Genomic DNA, 22,694 nt, shown 5'->3' with positions numbered 1-22,694 from the left:
CTCTACCACACTAGGGAGCAGGGTAACAAGCTGTCTTACATTATTCACTGTGCATGGCTGAGCTTGAAAAGGTCATCATTGTGACTGAAAAGGTCACGGGCCAGCTCCAAGTTGTCTCGTTTTCTCACCTCGGGGTTCATGCTGGAGCTTGTGAATAAGAAACTGTCCTGCTACACGACTAAAGACTGCACTGATGGGGTGTATTTATCACTGTGAGTTCATGTACATCATTACCATAAACCCAGTGTAGTCAAATGCTCTTTTACAGTTTTCGCTTAAAGCTGCAGTGCGTAACCTTTGGGGATTTTGTTGTTGTTGTTGACGTTATTATTCTGCCGCTGTTTGGTCATCATAAATGTAAGCAATATATCATCATTTGTGATGTGCAGAACTGTAGTAATTACAGAGGTGTAAAGTTGATCAGCCACACAATAAAAATATGGGAAAGAGTTATTGAAGTGAGCAGCAGTATGGATTCATGCCAAGAAACAGTAGCACAGATGTGATTTTTGCTTCGAGAGTGCTGATGAAGAAATATAGAGAAGGCCAGAAGGAGGTGCACTGTAGAGAAAGCTTACGACTGTGTGCCAAACGAGGAACTGTGGTACAGTATGAGGAAGTCGGGAGTGGCAGAGAAGTATGTGAGGGTGGTGCAACACATGTACGAGGGCAGTGATACAGCGGTGAGGTGTGCAGCTGGAGTGGCGAATGGGTTCAAGGTGAAGGTGGGATTACATCAGGGATCAGCTCTGAGCCCCTTCTTGTTTACAATGGTGATGTACAGGTTGACAGATGAGGTCAGGCAGGGGTCTCTGTGGACTATGCTACTATGTTGTTTACAGATGATAGTGACAGGTGGAAGAGATCCTGGAGAGGTGAAGGTCTGCACTGGAGAGAGGAGGAATGAAGGTTAGTAGGAGCAAAACAGAATACCTGTGTGTGAATGACAGGTTTAAACACCTGGGGTCAATCATCCAACGCAGGGTGGAGTGGGTGAAAGTGTCAGGGGTAATGTGTTACAGGAGCACAGCAGCAAAAGTGAAAAGGAAGATCTACGGAAGACGGAAGTGAGACCTGCTATGATTTATGGCTTGGAGACAGGATGCAGAGCTGAAAGTGTCATATATGATGTTTCTGACATTTTTCGTTGGGAGTGACCAGGATGGACAGGACAAGAAATGAGCAGCTCAAATTGAACGGTTTGGAGATAAAATAAGAGAGTCAAGATTGAGATGGTTTGGTCACATGCAGAGGAGAGACAGTGATTATATTGGACAAAGGCTGTTAAAGATAAAGCTGCCGTGCAGAAGAGAAGGTTCATGGATGTTGTGAAGTAGGACATGAGGACAGGCGGTGTAAGAGAAGAGGACAAAATAGAGGGCAAGATGGAGGCAAATGATCTGCCACGGTGACCGCTAAAATGAGAAGCCTAAAGAAGTAGAAGAAGCAGAATATATCTTGTGTGTTTGCTGCTTCCATGAGCTGAAAAAAAGGCTCTATCAAACAAGACAGACCTGACCTGAGGGAGCGTTTTTGTGTATACAGCAGCAGTGCAGTGTGTATCCAGTCAAACTGCTGAAAAACCGGTGTTTCGAGCAGCAGAATTCACTTCTGAAACTTTTCATGGGCACTTTGTGTTTTCACAGAAAAGCACCCGGAGAGTGCATACCTCCGCCAAGGCAGCTCAACCACCCCCCCACCCCCCACGGGTCGTGGCAAAGAGGTCAATAATATAATTAGAAATGTAATATAAGATTATCCTTTATTCATCACGCATGGGAATGGGAATTTGCAGCTGTCTCGCTTTATTCACGCAATGTTGCTGTTGCCTCCGTCTGTAGCATGCGATCCACCCAGGTGGCTCTTGGACTGTGCTGAATAATGTAATGAATTTGGAACTTTCCTGAGGTAAATTTGTTTGAGTGGACTTTCTAATGTATTGTCAGTGGTCTTCAGTTGCTCTGCACTGTGTCCCTGGTTTTCTTTGTTTATTTCACTGGATTTTCATGGTTCCTGTTTTAGTTTGCAGTTTGCTCCCATAGTGTCTGCCTTGTCTTGTTTTATTCCCTGTCATTGTCTGGTTTCCCCTAGTGGTAATTTGTCTGGCTGCCCTGATGTCTTTCACCTGTGTTCAATTATCCCTGCCTCCCTCCTGTATTTAGTGTTTGTGCTCCCTAGTCTGTCCAGTCAGTTTGTCTGCTCTGTTTTTTTTATTTACTTTCTTGCTGCTTGCTTCATCCTTGTGTGTTTTTTAACCTTAAACCATTTTTCTTCTGTACTGGAGTGGATTTTTCTTTTTCCTTTTGTCACTTTGTTACCTTCTTATGCATAAATTTCCCTTTTAAATGCACAACAACAGATTTTAAAATGAATGTTCATTTTTCAGTGTCATCAGAATGTTAACCTCTGCCGATTTATAAATGTGACATGGAAAATGTCTTGTATTATATGCTTAGGAATTTGGATTTGACATTTCACCTCTCATACAAGAAGCTGTATAGTTGTTACTGATGTACAGTTGTTGGACTGTTTATCTAATTTTCCTGTTCCAAATGAAGGCTGTCTCTCTTTCTTTTCAAAAATTGTGAGGTATCTATCATTTTCTTTCACACACCACTTGGTAAACAAAAATATTTCATCACAGTCACTGGATCTCTCAAAGATGAGGATTTTCTTTTTTTTCGCCAACCCTTTAAACTCAGGCTCTAGAAAATTGCTATGCATGTTTGGATAATCAATAATGAAAATACGTTTTTTTTTTTTTTAAATGAATATCAATTTAAAGAAAAAGTCCACCCAAGAAGATAATATTAATTTAAATGTCCTTGCTGCCACTGAAACACATGACATTGTGAGCCATTGTGAAATTTCTATATGAATTCATAATAAACAGAGTTGTCGGGCGGAGTTCGCTGTATAATCTAAGTCTGTTGTTGACTATGAGAACATATTGTCTTCTAATCTTGGCTCATATGATTGGAATGACACAATCAAACATCAGAGGTCACTGTTGTGCTTCAATGGCACTTTTAATAAAACAGACATTTCATCCTCACAACAGCAATGTCTGGACAGAGAAGGCGAGGGGGGGCCGGGTGAGGGTTCCCTCTGCTGATAGGCTGGTTGCTCCTGATAAGTGAGAGGGAATTGGATAAAGAAAATTGAACTGTGCTGCTGAGCTCAGTGCGGGGAAGATGAAGAGGGATCTCTCTCTGTGTGTGTTAGGTGTGTGTGTCTGTGTGTGTGTGTGTGTGTGTGTGTGTGTGTGTGTACCTGTTGACTCATCTTGGCTGGCATTCATTTGTTCACTCTCATGTCTGTGATAGCATGATGAAGCAGCGAAGAGAACCCAGACCGCAACTGTACACGCTCCCCTCCCCCTCACATATTTACAGAAAAAAAAATAATACATTCAGTTAATTCACTAAGTAACAAAGCTAGTTAATCTGTGTTTTAGCAGAAATCACATGGTTTCACATCCAGGTTTCCAAACAGACTCGTCCCTCTGTCACATTCCCGTAATCTTTACCCACACACTCCTTCCACTGCTTTTCTATCAATAACCAACTCACACCAACCCCCCCGCCCCCACCCCAACCATCACCACGACAACACACCCCACCTCTTAAAGACAGTCAAATCCCATTTGCCCATATTTATAACTATTTACAGAAGCAGCAATCTAACTATCACAAAAACCCACCCACCCAACAGTTTCATTCCCCCCTCCCCACACCAACAAAGTCCCTCTCCCACCCATCAGAGAAAAAAAACATCAAGACACCCATCTTGCCACCCCATTCCATACACTGCCCACATCTTACCCTGTTCTAAAAGAGCATGCCAAGTTTAACAATGAACACAGAAAATGTCCCTATACAGAAAAAACACCCTTAAAAATGTTTTTTTTTCCTTCTTTCTCCCACAATGGTGGACATGGACATAAGACAAGATTTCATTGGCAACAAATAATCGTCATCTCGCTCCGTTTTGGGATTTTTTCTTTTTTTTATACCTGTGCTGACAGGTGCCGGGTTTTAGTCATAATAAAGCCCTGTCACGGAAGTTTAAGTGGGCCGCGTTATGACGAGTGGAGGGCAGTTTCCAGGGTCTCTGAGGCAATCGCTGGCCAACGAGCTGTTTGGAAAGATACGTGAGGGGAAAAGGAGAGTGTGTTTTAGAGAGGGGGACTGAGATTTTTTTCTTGTTGTTGATTTTGTTGTTTGTTTGTTTGTTTTTTAGAGTCAGAGGTGACGGGGACTGGGGTGGCCATTGTGGTAGAGCTTCTGTTTGATGTGGACCATGTTGCCGCTGGAGTCCTCCATTTGTCGGAGCTGGGCTCGACGACGAAGGTCCCGGAGGTTGCAGAACTGCGGCAACCATGACCAGGACGGGGTATCTGGAGGAAAGAGATGAGAGGCAGCACAGGTGTTACAGGTTTTACATGTACTGTATATGATTTACTCTGATGCTACATTAAAGGCTCAGAGTATTAGAATTGTTGTTTTTCATCACCCCAGAATGAGCCTTTTATATTTACATCAGGAGGTGGATCGGCTCTATAGAGGCTGCCATTTTGGACCGCCATGTTTTCACAGCCCACGATAGACAAATTAAGCATCTTTTAGTTTTATAAAAGTCATGTTTGTTTCTCATAGTGTCAGCATCCTCACCATAGAAAAATACTGTGTCAAAGAGTTAAAACACATCACTTTGTTACAGCCGCTGTCACTTCCTCTACTTCTGGGTGAGAAATTCAATATGGTGACATACAGTAGTTGTGTGTCTGTCTCAGACCTTTCTACTTTTACATCCACGGAAAATTAACAGTTAGATAAAGTTGTAGTACGTACGCTATAAGAGAAAAATAGACAGCAAAATGTCAAACCTGTTGTTAAAGTGCTTTCCATTTAGTACCGATACAAAGACTACAGTGGCATAACAGTGTCAGGGCTGATGTTTTGATTCATATCAGAAGCTTTCATGTTATTAAATGAATAATTTCCCACACAAACAAGTGTTAAAAGAACAAGTTGCCCTCTTGAGAAGTGAAAAAACATGGAAATAAGTTCATGTTTTATCAATCAAATATGTGGTTTAAATCACATGAGAAAACATAAATAAATAAAAATATCTTAGTGATAGAACACATGCCAGTATTTCACAGTCAGTAAGAGTCACACAGTTGACTTAACTGACAGGAAGCAGAATTTCAAACAATCACAATATATCAAAAATATTGACTATTTCCCCTTCCGTACTTTAACACTCATAAATATACATGAGAATGTTGTTACTGTCTAATGAAAATGTCATGTTTATATTTTGTCAATTCTTTTTTTGCATAATCAATTTGGTCAATTTATGTTTGTCAGTGGGTTTGTGAAAATATTACCCAATGTAATTTTATTTTATGTCTGACAGAAACACCTCCTTGTTACTGTTTCCTCTGGATTATATATGAATAATTACGGGCTATGCCGATATAGACGTTGTCAATCCCTGGACACGATGCATTGTTTTTATTGTCATGCTCCATTTCACATATTTCACATCCCACATATTGTTGCTTTTCTACCCCGCATACACTGATTATACTATACTATGACTGTGTGTGAACAGTTCAATTTATCAGTAACTGCAGAATGGTTATTATATAGTATGTATTATTTTCAAAATAGGCCAGGTAAACAAAAACAAAAACAAAACTAATGAGATCGAGAAACAGTTATGAGTTGCTTACAGGCAACAGTCTGGAAAAGCTGATGTTTAATATCTGTTTCTTTTATACACCAGGTTTATCATAGCTGTTGCACCTTTTCTGTGGAGTAGGAATTGACTTTTTACAGCAAGGACAGTGACAGACAGCAAATAAAAGCTTGGGACATTGAAGTTTTGGATGAGGAAATGGTGCCCCACCACCACCACCACCACCTAACACATGCTTGGTTGTTGCCCATGTGACTGTTCCTTTTACTTCTCAACAATTATTATTATTATTTTGGTTATGACCCACACCTGTTTTGAAGTATGAGATTTTGCAAACAGACCAGGCCCCCATTGGTCAATACTAGCTGTCAATCACACAGGTGTCCTCTTATATGGGCCGTGCTTTATGATCTAATTTCCTGTAAGACCCCAATTTAGCGACTGAGATCATTGATTCCTTAGGGAAATGGTTACTGATGTTATAAATCAGATAGGAAGTAGATTCATTTTCCTGTAGCCTTCCATCCAAATTGAGTTCTTTTTGCAGGCAGTGGAGCCAGTAGCCACTTGTGGCTATTCATCTTAATTCCTGGTTGTCTCAAGGAAGAAACCAAAAGAATAAAATGTTTTTTTTTGTTTTTTTTTATAGGTCTAAGGGGCAGCCACATACAGGATACACAGGCTGTACAATAAAAGGGCGGACCTGCTGTGAAGTCAGGGAATGTCTGGAAATGAATTTCATGAATGTGTGGTTTATAACGTGAGGAGGGGAACAGCAGAGCAGACAGTCAGGCTTGTCGAGGTTATAAACTGGAGGCGGCGAGGCGAAGCGAGGTCCACAGAGACAGCAGAGCGAGAAGGAAGGAGGGGAGAGCCCCAGACAGCAAAACACAGCAGCAAATGGCTCTGCTAAAGGATGAGCGAGTGGAGGTGGTGGTGCTAGTGATGGTGGTGGAGATAGGGAGGAGGGGGTGAAGGGTGAGGAGAGAGGGAAGGAAAACGAGAGTTATTTATAGCTGTGAGTGAGTACGCTGTCCACAAGGACTGCTCTGAAGGGTATCCAAAGGAAAAGGGGCAATGGAGACAGGTTTTTTTTCTCATTTGAATAAAAGGATGGCGATGGAGTCGGGGGAAAATGATAATGCGGGGAGGAAACGGGGAGACGAAGACACAGCTGTGGAGGAGGAGAAGACGATAGAGGAAGGGGTTAATGCTGAATGCTATGTCATAATCTTTCGGAGGAGTTGCAGCAGGAAGCGTTGTGAAGGAAATGACCAAGAGTAGATTCAATAAAGTGAGGGAGGGAGCGATGGAGATGAAATTAGGAGTAGAACACAAGCAATGGGAATCTCAATGTAGTGTGTGTGTGTGTTCTCACTCTCTCTCTCTCACTCTCTCATTCTATTTATAGCACGAGTAGAGTGAATGTGTGTGTAAGTGGGGGGTGGGGATATGACAGCATCTCCATCCTGCACCCCCAATACCCACACACACACACACACACACACACACACACACACACACACACACACACACACACACACACACACACACACACACACACACACACACACACACACACACACACACACCGTCAGCCTCACCTTCACTCCTCATCTCAGGGAGGCTAAACGATTGTGACCTAGCATCAGCGTCACAGCACACACTCACAGAGGGGATATTCCCTTGCAGTACAATAGAATAAGCCTATATCCTCCAGTCTATAGCTGCTGTTAATGAATATAGATGCCCCTCCCCCCTTTTTTTCTAATAATGATGTATTTCACACTGTTGTACACTGCACTGGAGAAAAGAGCCTTGTCTCGCAGTCAGCTGCTGCAAAATCTTCCACACCTCAGTGCAAAGCAGAATCCTGCAACTATCAAAGCTTGTGAAAATTCAAACACGCAGTTTGCTGTTGCAGCATTTAAAAACACGGGGGGGATGAGACTACATCACATCTCCTCTCCTTAATAACATATATGAGAGCACTGTCAAAAGCTTCAAACCAATAATCATCATCCTCTGATTGTTGCTTGATGCTTTCACATCCTTGCCTGAGGAGCTTTTCCTAGGCGGTCCAAGAATCCAGGTCACCCATCACCTACTTTATCATTATTGTTAAAACTGAGGATCCAGGCCAACTCCATAATACAGGCTGAGAGCACGCAATATCAACTCTGAGCTCTTGCCAAATGCTGTTTTTTCTTTTTAAGAAATGCTTATATTCAGTTTTCCTTTCAAAAATGAAATCCAGCAGAGACGAGAAGTCAGTGAAACGCTAATCCAGGTCATACTCAGCTCATGTGAGCTGTATTTCATATTATATGTATTTAACAAATACATATATTCAAACAAACTATCTTTTATCTGTTACTCAGAATAGATTTGACTTAAATAGGTAAACCCGATATGATATGTTAGTAATGTTAATGGTAATCATTTTGTAATAGTAATAGTAGGGTAATATCACTTTATTTCTATAGTAATGACCAAGTAATGGCTAGGTAATAACAATACAAAATAGATATTCTCTATTAACAAGTTATTATTTTGGAACTAACATTACAGTAATATTGTTGCCTTATTACCGCACTATACCACCATTGTAACCAATATGTTTGCTGTACATATAAATCAAATTAAAAGGCTGGAAAATTTGGTAACATTTTATATTAAGGAACATATTCACCATTAACTAAGTGCTTACTAACAAATAGGTAGCATACTCGCCCTTTATTAGTAATTATTAAGCACGTATTAACACCTCTACTATGACATGATGTTAGTAAGCATCTAGTTAATGTTGAATATGTGTTCCTTAATATAAGTTATACAAATATATTAATATTATAAAGATATAAAGGGTTACTGAAAATTTTTACAAATTGAGTGTGGCGGGCCTGACTGACAGCTCAGTCAGGCCCGCCACACTCAATTTGTAAAAATCAGTGTCCTGATACTGATACCTGATAATTAGTGGTTTATCATATGTTTTACTCTAAATGCGACAATATTTTAGAAAATTAATTGAGACCATAAACTCCTCAGGAAAATGTCTGCTGAAAAACAGGCTATAATTTAGTCGTCAGACACATCAACACTGGGCTACATCCATTTTAATATGCAGCCTGTGGTCACTTTACAGCACATGTGTCAAAGCCAAGGCCCGGGGACCACATGTGGCCCGCCATGTCATTTTATGTGGCACGCGAGTGATTAATTGATCTTAAAATTCTGTGTTAAAATAGGTCTATGCTGCTTTAAGGCGTGCGTTGACCATAAACTACGTTTCCCACCAGATCGCAGTGTATCATTGCGACGAGTGAAATTGAGATTGAGACTGTGATCGCAGCAGAATGTGTTCACAAAAGCCACAACCAAAAACGATGTGGCAGTGAAAGCTCGCTTTATTGTGGCTGAAGAAATCACCCGTGCTTCAAAGTCTTTTTCTGAGGGTGCGTTTTTGAAGCAGTGCATGCTGAAGGTGTGTGAGCAGGTCTGCACCTGACCAGATACAGACTTTTAAAACTGTTAGTTTGTCAAGAAACACCATTACGGACCAGGTTACATCTATAATGCATCATATTTGTAACTTAAATAAGTAATAAATACAGAAAGCTATTTAGTAATATGTTACGGAGTAGTTACCTTTATTTTACATTATATTTGGTTACATTCTGTATGACAGTTATCTGGCCCTTTGAGGGTCACCATTATGCTGATGTGGCCCTCAGTGAAAATGAGTTTGACACCCCTGCTTTACAGTGAGGACACTCCCATTCACATTATGCTCAAAATTGAGTTTCCATTATCACCTCAACTGACTTCGGACTGAAAGCGCACATGTAACATACAACACACATAGAGATTATACCACTAAACAAGTGTTCTCCACCACTGACTGAGAATGTCATGAGCTGAGTGTGGACAGAGAGAGAGTGGAACCACAGAGGTCACCAGTCTCTTCAGGACTGTGTGGGTATATGAACACGCTGCCCTTGACTGACAATCAATTTTTTTTTTTTGAATGAACCTTTATCTACAAACTGCACAGTGCTGATTTGTACCAGGTGGGCGTGGTTTCCACTCCATTTCAATTTGGCGAATAAAATGGATCGATATCCGTTAATCAATAGCTGCGTCAGCTAAAAACAACTCAACATGAGTTCCGACAGCAATACAAGCAAATAAGCATTATTTTTTTTTGCACAGCTTCTTTCGCTTTCATCGAATTCAAAAAGAAAATTGACTGAGTTACAGTCTGATGCAACACTTTTAAGTCAGAACATTTTCATGAGAAAATTCTTCCATATCAAAAGACCATTTGAAATCCATTTAAACTCGTTCTCCCAACTTAGCCATTACAACTGAAGCAGCATGGCTAAATACAGCACAGCAATTCTGCCTGGTTAATATGAGTCCACCAATTTCAACCTGAGAACCCTAATAATAAGCAGGACTTTTGGAAACACCAGAAATGGTGTGAAAGCTGTCAAAGAATTGGCTTTTCTGTTTTTACACAATGACATTTTGACATTAACCAGTTCCTCATAAATTAGGTTCTGCCTCATCAGGACCAGGTTTTGACTACCTCATGACTAAAGGTCCTGACAGTAACTGAAAAGTAAATATGGATTCTATTGTTCAACCCCTGAATGTGACGCTGTGTTACTGAGGGTTTATGGCAAAAAAAAAGACAGCAAATTAAACAGTAAAATTAGCATGTGTAAAAGTCTCACCACAACAAAGTACAATGCTTTAACCACTCAGAAAAACGCCGGTGGAAACCTCAGTGAAGCTACTGGAAGACGACACATCCAGGATTGCTGTGATTTATACGACCATGAGGGGCACTGGTTACCGTCCTTATACACAACGTACACATGGATCACATGCAGGAAATATAAGTCGTAATTCCTGCATGTGGGCCATATGTATGTTTCGTTAAAGGATAATCTCCAGGGTATATGCAGGAAAAGGTCCTAAAGAGGTAACACACGCACACTTATGACACAGTAGAGCAGATCCATGGTGAACCCTAACAGTAACACCTGAGCTTTTCACAGCATGACAAGTCGAAAATGTGTGCTGTATAATAATAAGGCCATATATTATAACTTAATCCTGTTTAAGACTTCTTCTGACTTAGAAATGGGCACAACATCCATTAGCTGTGTGTGTAAATGGGTCAACACTTCATCCTGGCTCCCAGGCTTCAGTGTGGTGCTAGAGCACACAGATCAAAACTTATATGCCTATAATAACCACATCATATCTGTAGGATATAATTACACATAATTTCTTTAGGAAGAGTGACTTTTTTTCTGCAAAGCTGAATGAAAATGGAGTCAGAGTCGGCAAGTGGATAGTACAGGGAAAACACCAGAGGCTCAAAAATGCCCCTTGCACCATCACTAATGCTCGATAATTAATTTTTCTATCAAGTGCCGTGACTGATGTCTTGTCATTACTGTGTACTGTTGCTCGGCAACCGGTGGTGACTGCACCCAAATTAATTGGTGTAATTTTCTGGGGCTGGGACGATTTGCGTTTGACAGATTCAATTCTGAACATTGCCATTCTTCAGGTATTGCAACTCGATGGTATCGATATTTTCTTTTCCTCCTCAAACCAAAACTGAATGATACATTTCACGAGTCATATTTCCAAAATCAATGCACTTCAGAAGTCAGTCTGTTTTGTACACATGTACAGCACAATGTTTAAAGAAGTTAAAGTCAAGGTCAAGTAGGAAATAAAGTGTGTTTTAGCTTTGCCTACTCATTGTTCACTGAGCTATAGTGCTGTAATAAAATAAAATAAAATCCTGGGCCAAAATGAACAGCACCTCTCAAAACATGACACAGCACAAATGTCTTTTCGAAACACTGGATTGCAGAAAAGGCTGTAAAACAGAACTTCCAATACCTTTTGAGGTTGGCAGAAATATCACCATTCTGGTGGATTCTGGTGTGAAAAAAACAAAAATAAAAACAAAAATCCACCCCTCCTATAACTTTCCTTGGCCTTAGCTTGGCCGTTGACAGAGTGAACCATAGAGTTTGTGTTTTTTTCTGGCTTACAGTTCTTATTGACCGTGATCTGTTGGAAAGTAATCATGATTTATTCAACTAAAGACGAGATATTTCTTTTTCTCGCTGCACTGGAGAAGAGCATTCATGCTTTTACCTGTTCTACACTTGATTGCTGTGCTGAGCTTGTTACCTCAACAGAAAAAAAAGGCCATCAACTTAGTACAGTTAATTCAGAACAGTGCTCAGAGGTTAATCACACTTTCTGGCAGTAATGGCCTAATCACTTCAATCCTAGTCCGCCTTCACAGGCTACACGGCAATTTTAGAGCTGATTTTGAAGTTTAAAATTGTCAAACCCCCCCCCATGACCTTGACTGCTGCTTGAGATTCCTTTCAAAACCCTTTGGACAATCACCATGTGTCCTCTCATCACCATGGGAGACGGTGGTTTGCTCTATGAAGGGACAAACCCGCCCTGACATCACCGATTGCTTTGTGAACGGAGGTTGTTTGAAACCAGAAAATCAACCATATTTGGAGGAGATGGTGGTGAAGAAGTGATGGGATGATCTTCAGGACCAGCAAATCAACACATGTGGAATCTTCTGTCAACCACGCATAACCTAAAATATTCACAGCTTGTCTATTTCACTCTGAATGGGACAATAATTTACTCAATACTGTATTGACGACTGGAAACCGTAGCAAGTGAGCAAAAATGTTAACCAAAGAACCACAAAACAAATGTTAACCACTAGAATCTGTTCATTAAAATGATTCGTTCAAAAGATTCGTTCACCGAATCGTTCACTGCTTAGCAGGAGCCCAGTGCCCTGCTACGTGACTCAGTGCAGTACGTTCGCGCCGCGGGTCATAGAGTGAGTGACAGCGCGGACGAGATTCATGTCCTCAGCCACAGTTCTCCAGCTCTCTGTGTCTCAGTTCGTTCACGAATCATGACTGAGCACGAACGAATCACAGCAGCACGGCAGACACAGTTCTTCTTACTAGTCACTCCCTCCCCGCTCGGTGCACATTGGCTAGCGTCGTTTGCCGAAGATTCACCAGTGAGTGGCGTCGTCGGTGAACGACTTTGCGAGTGATTCACAAAAAAGGGTCCTATGTTCCCCTGTCACATACAAAGTGGGGAACATAGGATCTTTTTTGGAAATACGGGGAACATAGGACCCGGGGAACATAGGTACGACCCCGAACGAATCACTCATGACCGACACAACACTACGCTACACCAGACAGGCAGCACCTCATCAGCAGCAGAACATGGTGTTATACTGAAACAACGAAGTTGGTGTCCATTCACTAATACGCGAGCACATAATTATTTGCATTAGCATGCTACTATTTTGCTACTAAGTTGGCAAACCTTTTTCCAAACGTGAGCTAGCGAGGCTACAATTAGCATTAGCGTAGGGCTAACATAATACAAACACTGGGTAACCTCATAAGGCACAACACAATTTTTTAAATGTTCGATTAGCATTAGCGTAGCTAGCTGTTTTGTAACTGTCAGCCTCATTAGGCGTTGTGCCTAATGAGGTTGCACAGTGTTTGTATTATGTTAGTCATTATGTTCCTTATCATGTTACCATCATTTTAAAATCTTCTTCAGCTCCCACTATAGGAATACATACTTCCTACGGGCACTGCACTAGTTCAAGAAAATACAGGTCAACTTAATTAGGTCATGCAGAATTAATCACAATTTTATTACATTAATTTGCATCACTGCTGCCTTTAAACCCAAAGGCCAAATAATTTTTTGTTCAACTTTGGGTCGGTCTATTCCTAAAAAAATATTTTTAAGTGTTATTGTCTCTGATAAGAGACTCTGATTTTATTCTGTTTTGTAATTTGAAGATACGAAAACATTAAACATCACGACTGACAGCAGAGAATGACTTGTTTATTTGACTGTGGGTTTATCAGCAGGACCTGGACGCCCTCACATTCACCACAATGCAGAGTCGACATCCAAATCACATCAGCAGAGCACGCAGGCAGCGGGGAGAGTCGCATTGTTCATCTTCATAAACAATCTGGCTAATACTGGAAACACTGTCAGGTCATAGCAACAAAGAGAAATGGTCACACTACAGCGGCTTATCAAGTTTTATAAAAGAAAAAGGCACATTTCTACCATTTTGATGGCTTGGTTTTATTTTCTCACAAGAAGTACACAGAATTAATTAAAAAAATAGACCAAAATGGGAGAAAACAAATGAAACAAATTACTTATAAATAAGTAAAACCCTTGTATAAAGGGGTTAAATGAGACCAGTGCAGGTCTTGCATGTTTCTTTTGAGTACAATTGCAGCACTCATTACTCATAACATGTGATTTTATGTTGCCTTATGAGATCATTTTAAGTTTAATATATTCAGATAGTAATTGGACCTAATGACTGTTCTATTACATTAGCATAAGACTGCAAATATTTTCTGAAATCAAATCAGGAAGATTATTGGTGCAAGGTATTTAGGCTTTCCGAAAGAGAAGACAGCCAAGTCGAGTGTAGTTTCACCTGTGCCGTTAGGATCTGAATCATCAAACAGTTGGAAGGTTTGGCTCTGATTTCCCAGGAAGTCACAGTAAATTAAGAGGAAAAAATCAGCGGGAAGAGCCAAAATTGGGCCAAGCATTGTGGGGAAGGTCATTTTGAGCTCCACCAACTGCTGTGTAAAATCTGGCAGGATTTCACAGAAACAGATGCATGGTGGATACATACTGTTTATACTCTCTATGTTTCAAGCATTTCGCTAATAAGACGTGCCATCATAAATCCTACTATTACATACTTTGCTTTATTTCACTCGACAAATACAAAATGTTCAAAATGTCTTTTTTTTGTGTGTCTGTGATACGTTAAGAGTTTGTGAATCAGCAGCTTACCGTAGTAGCGGCTCGCCCTCCAGGCCCTGACGGCACAGTGTAGGACTCCGTCCAGCCACAGCAGCAGCCAGCTAATACAGAAGCCCAGCAGCAGCCCGAGCATCAAGTCCATCTCCTGCTTGGTCACACTGTCACTCACAAAGTAGTTCTCTGATGAGTCCACCAACGAATGGTCCCCATCATATGGGATTACATAGTGGACATGATGTCTGTTGACAGACAGGGGAAGGTGAGGAGAGAGTTAGATTTACAACAACAGTAGGAATGTATGAATCTTTTTAATAGTCCAACATGAAATTCAATTATTACATATAATAACACTTCATATTGCGATCTATCCAGGATGTGACCCCGGGTCTTTCACCCTATGTCAATTGGGATTGTCTCCAGCAACCCATGACCCTCATGTGAAGGTTAAACAGTAGACAATGAATGAATGGATAACAATTCACAGATTTCTTAGAAGAAACATAAGCTCTATGAATTGTTGTAAAACACGCTCTAGGTATTGTGATGCTGCTGGTGGAGAACACGTGTCTGATAACTGTGAAAGCTGTAACCTATTCTTGCTATGATTTTCTTACTCACAAAACCATTTAGTAACCCCCTTCCACCCTGCAGACGTATTAGGATTCACCTGCATTCACCAGCCATTTTATTAGGTACACAAGCCATCCAATAAAGAAGCAGGAGTGGCACCTGGTGTGGTTTGACCTCTCTGGTCGTTCTCCTCTGACCTCTGGCAGGGCGTGTTCTCACAGAGAGCTGCTACACACTGGATATTTTCTTTCGTTTTTGGACCATTCTCTATTTACCGTAAAGAAGGTTTGTGCTTGAAAATCCCAGAAGATCATCAGGTTGTGAAATACTCAATCAACCACACCCATGTTCAAAGTCACTTGAATCGCCTTTCTTGTCCTTTTTACTCGATTGGGCACACAGTGTTGTGATTGTTTGGATTGTTGCAAGAAGGTCACTGGTTTGAATCCAGGTTAGACCACATATAAATAGTTACCGACACCTTATCATCTGCAGGCAGTTCAACCCAGGGCCTTTCTGTGTCTGTGTGGGGGTTCTCTCCAGATCTCTCACTAGATCTAGGTCTCACTTGTAAAAGAGATTTTAATCTCAATGTGACTACCTAGTAAAAGATAACCAGATGAATGTGTGCACCCACTAAAATGGCTGGTGAGTGCACCCCCAGCTTGAAAAATGTACTTAAAACTCAAAGTACTTTCCCCAATTCAAAGATTTTGTGCTTTTGAATCAGCAGAAAGAGCTGCACATTTACACTACATTTCACAAGGGTTAGGGTTGCCTTTACTTGAGTGATCATCATTACATGTAATTATCATGTCAAACTAAAGATCGTGCTCTCTTTATATTTGTTCTCAAATTGGAGAAATATGAAAGAACTTTGTGTAAAGTGAGTTTTAATTGTTTTCTACACAGCCAGGCGTTCAGACCTCACATGAGAAGTTAGAGGAACAGCAGAAGGAATGCGTCCATGTGTCACTAAAGTAATGTTCATTTAAAGACACCTGATGATTGCTCAGAGATTCACAAAAAACGATTGGTGTGCAGTAGTTCGTGCACCACGAACAGCTGCAGTGTCAAAAACCAACAGCATTACAGCAGTTACTGTCCAACAAACTACAACTTTCGTTCACTGTGACACTGTAAATATCAGCACTAACTCTTCTCCACTGTAAAACCTAGAATGATTTATATATATAAATATATATATGTGTATATATACATATATCTTGTAACTATATATATATACATTTAGCATCAGATAATTATTATTTTAGCTACTATGATTTAAATGTACACATTTTTGTCATCAGAAATTAGATAAATGCTGCTACATCTCTTAACTTTATTGTAGTGTAGTTTTATTGATGACCTAATATCACATTTATATGTTATTTTTATTCAAAAATATATAAGTACAATGCAGTGCAGAGACAACATCCGATCAGAGGTGCAGGCTACTGTACTCAGACCACCGCTAATGTCATTACACTGAGAAAGAGAGTACAAAGAGTTGTTTAAATGTAGAAGTTATGCAATGCAGCTTTAATGCATGTTTAGTGAAGTTAAGCAATTGTGTTTTCTAGTTGTTATTATTTCATTGTTATAATGAAATAATAACAACTAGAAAGAAATAGCATTGTATATTGTCCATCAGTCATGAGCCCTGGATTATATTGTAATATTATTAATATATGAATATTTTAATTTTGCTTTATTGTTCGTTTGTTTTATTAAAGACTTGCAACCTGCATTTTGGTCTTTTTTTTTTACACTTCCGTTACACCCCTGATTTCCGTGGCCTGATTTAGGAAGTTCTGCATCACCAATCGGCCATACATAAACCACCAGTGGTCGCCCTCTAAAACCAGTGCATCCAGTATATAAATAAAAGTCTTGCTGTGCTGGTACTACTCTACCTGCTCCACCTAAAAGCTTTGACCACAAACGAACAGCGCACTCACACACTTTGGGATATTACTCTGAAGGCTTTGGACAAACGCAGGTTTTGAGAGCCAATATCTAAAGTTTTCATCATGAAAGAGTACCCCAGCAGTTTAGTATTGCACTCCTGAAAATTGAAGGCTACGGTTTAAAAAAACAACAATGCATGGTCAAAATTTAATTTCTGTAATGCGGCATCATGATAGCCTTTAAAGACGCTCCCTGCTTTGTGAGTGTGCACTTTTAAGTCACTCCGCACCTGCTTAGCTTCTCTTAACTGACAGAACATCTGAGAGCTACTGTCATTAGCTCACTGAAAATATGCGTAATATCCTGTTTGTCATAAAATCATGGCCAGCTGTGAACAAAGAATACATCTCTTTCCTATAGAATGATGCAGCTTTAGAAAGAGACACTGTTGTGCAAAGCGGAAACACACGTTATAATAAATCTGATCTCGCAGTTTAGCACCTTAAGTATCTCACTAAAGAGATATGGTCACATGGGGGATCAAACCCACTATTAAACCTCACTGACCTGCGCCAGGCTGCCACTGACGTCCATTAACGGCAAAACCTTTTTTTTTTCTTCACAATAAATAACGCTCAGCTATAAGTAAAGATAAGACAGAACATTCCTCTGGACCTCTGTCTCTGTCCCTGAGGTGGGCTTTTGCACATAAACCAGTAAATAAAATGAAGGATCATTATTTATGGCTGCCTGTTTATCTTTACACTGACAGAAGTCCTGTTCACCTGTGTCCTACCAATATTTGAACTCTTTTGAAAAGTTGAAGAAAGCAGTTCATTGTGGTTTTGAACGTCTTTATGGAGACACTTTGCAAATGTGACATTGATCGAAATGTGGTTTTGTGTCACAAGTGCTTCCGTCAGAGTCTGAACTGAAGACTGGCCACATTGAGGTTTTGAGACCAGAATTTTGTAGACATCCCCTGCTCTTCTTAGATGATACCAGCTGTCAACCTCACAGGTGTCCACTCATATGAGAACATCCATTCATTCATTCATTGTCTACCACTTTATCCTTCATATGGGGGTTGCAGGGCCACTGGAGCCAATCCCAGCTGACATAGGGCGAAAAGCGGGGGGGGCACACCCTGGACAGGTCACCAGTTCATCACAGGGCAAACATATAAACAAACAACCATTCACTCTCACACTCACACACATACGGGGTCAGTATAGAGTGTCCAGTTAACTTCTGCATGTTTTTGGAATGTGGTCCCCTGGGAAAACCCATGCACACACAGGGAGGACATGCAAACCCACTTTTTGCTGCAAGGCAACAGTGCTAACCACTAGACCACCATGTGACCCCATAAAAAAACATACTTTTCTGTCAATGTGGTTATGAATTGTTATACACAAAGCACACACCTTTGTTATTTAAAGGAAATAATATCATGATATTGTACTTTAAGTATTGCCCAGCCCAACTCAGGACAATTCAGCATGACACCAAAATAATGGCTCATCTGCCAAAACACACTGTGTCCACTATAGTGATCTCCAAATCAAAGCACAGACAGTAGAGGCTGTCAAAGAAAACAACACTGGCTGTGTCCCCAAGCACAGTGGGCGCCATGACACTTCCATGCAAAATGCACAAGTTTTGCTTTACTCACCGCATGCCCCACATTTCTGCTGTTTACGGAGAGTTTCCAGGTCAGTGAGATTCACTTTACATTTATAGTAACCTGAAAACTGACAGAGGGAGCACAGGTGTGTGTGTGTACTGCTTATGTATGTGCTTTATTGTCATTGCAGATAAATAGACAAAGACGCCATCATCAGCCTGAAACCACTTTACATTCTACATTTTGCATTCCCAAACGTGGCTCTTTAAGACTCAGTGGTGCATGATCTCAAAATAAACTCTGTCTCCAAACATGATTTGGAGTGAGCAGAAGGCTTTTTCCAAACTTTGACTCTCACACTATCTCACACCTTACTATAAAACCCATCTCACAGCACCTTTTGGGATTTACAGGCTTTACAAACACAGAGGAACTGGCCTGTTAATGCTGCTAATGAACTGCTAGTAGGCTACATCAACCCCCTCACTGCAGCACTCACACTACAGACTGCTGTGCTGGTTTCATATGCATCTCCTCAGTTTGCACGATTACGACCAGTGACATTTGCTTTCCTTAACCACTAATCACTTTTGTAGCTATGGGCTGTCTGTAGGACAAGGGCCAATCCCGATCCAATATCTGAGGACATTATAGAGGTAAATCTATTGGTTACAAGATCTCTCGTTTTAAATTGTGTTGCTTTACCCTCAGGTGCCGTAGAGACGAGGCATGGCTCTATACCACTTTTCTGTATCTGATATAATACCGATATCGCAATCTTGAATTTCTACGGATACTGGACAATGTAGCTGTTAATGTGACCTTTGTGCTGATGCATTTACCACTTAGTTATGACCAGTTATAAAGCAGACTCTCTCACTTATGTCCTTGTACTGTACAGGATTTAATTTTTTATTCTTTTTACAATACCCCATCGAGTGAGTTTGGCCGTATTAGATCGATACCGAGAATCATATCCAGTCATCAGTAGTAGATTTATTTTATGATATGAAAATGTCCCTTTATTCTGACCGAAATTATTCCATTTTATGATTATATTAGGGATAAGGGTAAAATATATAATGTACTGTAGTTTTTTTTTTTTCTTTTAAATGCTTCAATGTAAACAAGGGGAGACAACTGTCCAAACCCATATATACTTAAATATACAGATAAAGACGAAGCTAATTATAAATGATACAAAACAATACTTACATGCTTTTACTTATATAGCCAAAAAACATTACAGTGTTCTAATGTTACAAAAACATCTTAACACTATATTTTAGTTAACCATTTTAGTGAACATTTGGAATTGAAACACAATGATCTCATTCAGGCTCCCCCTTGTGGCACTCACAAATAAATCACTAGGCGTGTATGTTGGCATGCATGATATTTTTCCGTCATTTGAATTAAAAATATTACCACTTTATAACAATGAATGATAAACAACATTGCTTAACATTTGTTGGACAACAGTTATAATCTGTCTCATCTAACTGAAAATAGCCTGTGTGTAAGAATTAGTGACATCTATTGGTGAGACTATAGACAAAGTCACTGACACTTGGAACTACGGTGGCCTACACAATCCAGGTCTGGCTGGTTTATCCATGTTATATTATATATATGTATATATAATATAACATTATATTATTATAATATAACAGTTACAATATATATATGTTATATTTGGGACTCTGGAGGCCCTATGAGTAGGCATAGAGTGAAAAAAGATGACTCACTGATGTTTTTTGCTCCGCCTCAGGAGATAAAACGCAGTGTTACTTCAGCACTCATTGCTACATCACAATGAGCTCCTCTTTGTCCCTAAAAAACGCGAGTGTGCAGGCGAGGGCAATAGTATCCAGAAGAGCTAAAGTCTGCGACGTGTTCTATTCTTGGCTGCACAGTGCAGCACAGAGTTCTACACAAACTTCCAGCCTCAGAGGATTCACGTTTCTAGTTGATACATTGTATACATGACGGCAACGTGCCGGCTAGAGTCGGCAAGTGATCGCTTTTCCAAATTCTAACTGCTGTTAGCTGTCGGAGCCTCAGTGACGCTGACGTAGTTTCCTGTGTCTCATTTGCATTTAAAGAGACAGGCACTCAAAAAAGAGCGTTCTGAACTGGGCTGTTTTGGCAGGGTGATTGAACTGCTGTGGTGTACTGGAACCATTAGTGTTACCCTTGAAAAACCCTTTCTTCGGGAAAGGGTTTTTCAGAAGCAAATGGGTACCTCAGCCCTTGTAGAGGGACAATTTTGGAACCCTTATTTCTAAGAGTGTAGCTTAACTTGGTGAAATAGGGTATAATATGTCTACTTTGATTCATAAAAAAAACTTCCTCAAATAAACTTTACATTAAAAAATAGTGACTGAGGAACAATATGTATCACGTTTCTGGGAACAAAATGTGCAAACATATAAAACAGAAATGTTCAGCCTATTAAATAATAACCAACAGATGAAGATTATTTTAAAAATGGCAATAACCGGCTCATTAATCGGCCTGCCTCTATAGCTGTGACTGATTTTTATTGCGGTGTGAGATATTATTGTGTGTTGTCCTTCCCTACAAAGACTGTAATTAAAATAGCAGAGGCCCTTTGTGTCTCAGCTCAACATTTGCCTGCTGTATTTCATGCTAAACTGTAGCTGCTCAGTGTATAACAATGCAGATTAAATCAGAATGAATATATTAATGAGTGTCTATGCTGCTGTTTTTCCTCTCTCACTTCCAATCTGCTCTCACAGTGTCAGAGAACAGCAGGTGTATACACCAGTAAATACCCTCAGCCATGTACAGCTCTTCTCCAGTCTCATCTCCACCTCACAGCAGCATCAGCATCACACACACACATCCATGTCCATAACTGTGCTTTAAACAGGTGTGAGTCTCCGTGTGCATGGCACACTTGATGCTCACATTGTTTTTGAACAGCCTCATCATTTCTCTCATGGTTCATTACCTATTTATGGCTCCGACACACACCTTCGCATGCGGGCTACATGCTGCAAAACCCCCAAACCCTCGCACTATAGAGCTTATACATGTGTAATAACACACACATATGCGACCAAACATGTCATCGTCACACCGTGTGTGTTGGAGCGAATCCGAAAAGCTCCAGTTGCTATGTAAAAAAAAAAAAAAAAAACGCACAGACACCGCGGTGGCTTTGCGGGGCTACACCGCCACAAATCTTCGAGGCCTCTTCTTCAGCAATTAAGAACTGACTGGGTGAAAGGGAAAACACACACACACACACACATACATCAATCTCTCTCACACACACACACACGCATATCACCATGTTTATCCCAAATAATTGTGCGAGGACGGTGGCATTTACCTCCCACAGTTGCAGTGACAGACGCGGTCCTCCCCTCGTAGATGCGGTAAGATGTAGTTGTGAAAGCGATCCAGTAGTGCGTTCATGTCCATTAAACAGGCTATCGCCTGCAAAGAACCATGCCAGTCAGCTGGGACATGTCAGGCAACAGACTATAGGCTACAGACAGCGAATCAAATGTCTTTTTTTTATTACTATATTATTATAAAGATAAATAACAACAGAGAGTCATCAAAAGGGGGGGTAAAAAAAAAAGGACAGAAAATATCCTTGGTGGATCCTCCCGATTCTAAGAGGGGGACTCTCTTTTGCCTCAAAACGGAATTATATTATTTATTTATGACAGCAGGTAATTATAGGTGGACTAACCTACTTCCACATGTCACTGATAGGCCTCCTGCTGCTGCTGGTAGGAGGTTATAGTCACAAAATGTTGCACATTTATGGCACGTTTGTAATAATCTGATAAAAACACTGGCCTGGGTGAGAGTGGATTGGAAAACCACACGTTGTGGCATAAGGGAGGTGAATGTGTCTTACCATTACAACTGAAGCACCAAGAATCATAAAAATCATGGTGGTTGTGATCATATGCAT

At 40.4% G+C, this 22,694-nt stretch overlaps 1 protein-coding gene and 1 long non-coding RNA gene across 2 annotated transcripts; one reads left to right on the top strand and one right to left on the bottom strand.

Moving 5' to 3' along the window:
* The first annotated feature begins 117 nt into the window (after positions 1–117).
* LOC310931349 lies at positions 118–4,416 on the top strand. The gene is made up of 3 exons (XR_014592915.1): positions 118–212; positions 1,647–1,723; positions 4,243–4,416. It is a non-coding gene; the product is annotated as an uncharacterized lncRNA (long non-coding RNA).
* Positions 4,245–22,694, bottom strand: tmem240a (transmembrane protein 240a; the record flags this gene model as incomplete). The annotated part of the gene is made up of 4 exons (XM_083894480.1): positions 4,245–4,399; positions 14,659–14,867; positions 22,098–22,204; positions 22,638–22,694. 4 exons carry the CDS (start codon positions 22,692–22,694, stop codon positions 4,245–4,247), a joined length of 528 nt encoding a protein of 175 aa, XP_083750606.1.

Source organism: Microchirus variegatus (genome assembly GCF_963457635.1).
Source record: "Microchirus variegatus genome assembly, chromosome: 9".
NCBI classification, from domain to species: Eukaryota; Metazoa; Chordata; class Actinopteri; order Pleuronectiformes; family Soleidae; genus Microchirus; species Microchirus variegatus.
This window is presented reverse-complemented; position numbering and strand designations above follow the sequence as displayed.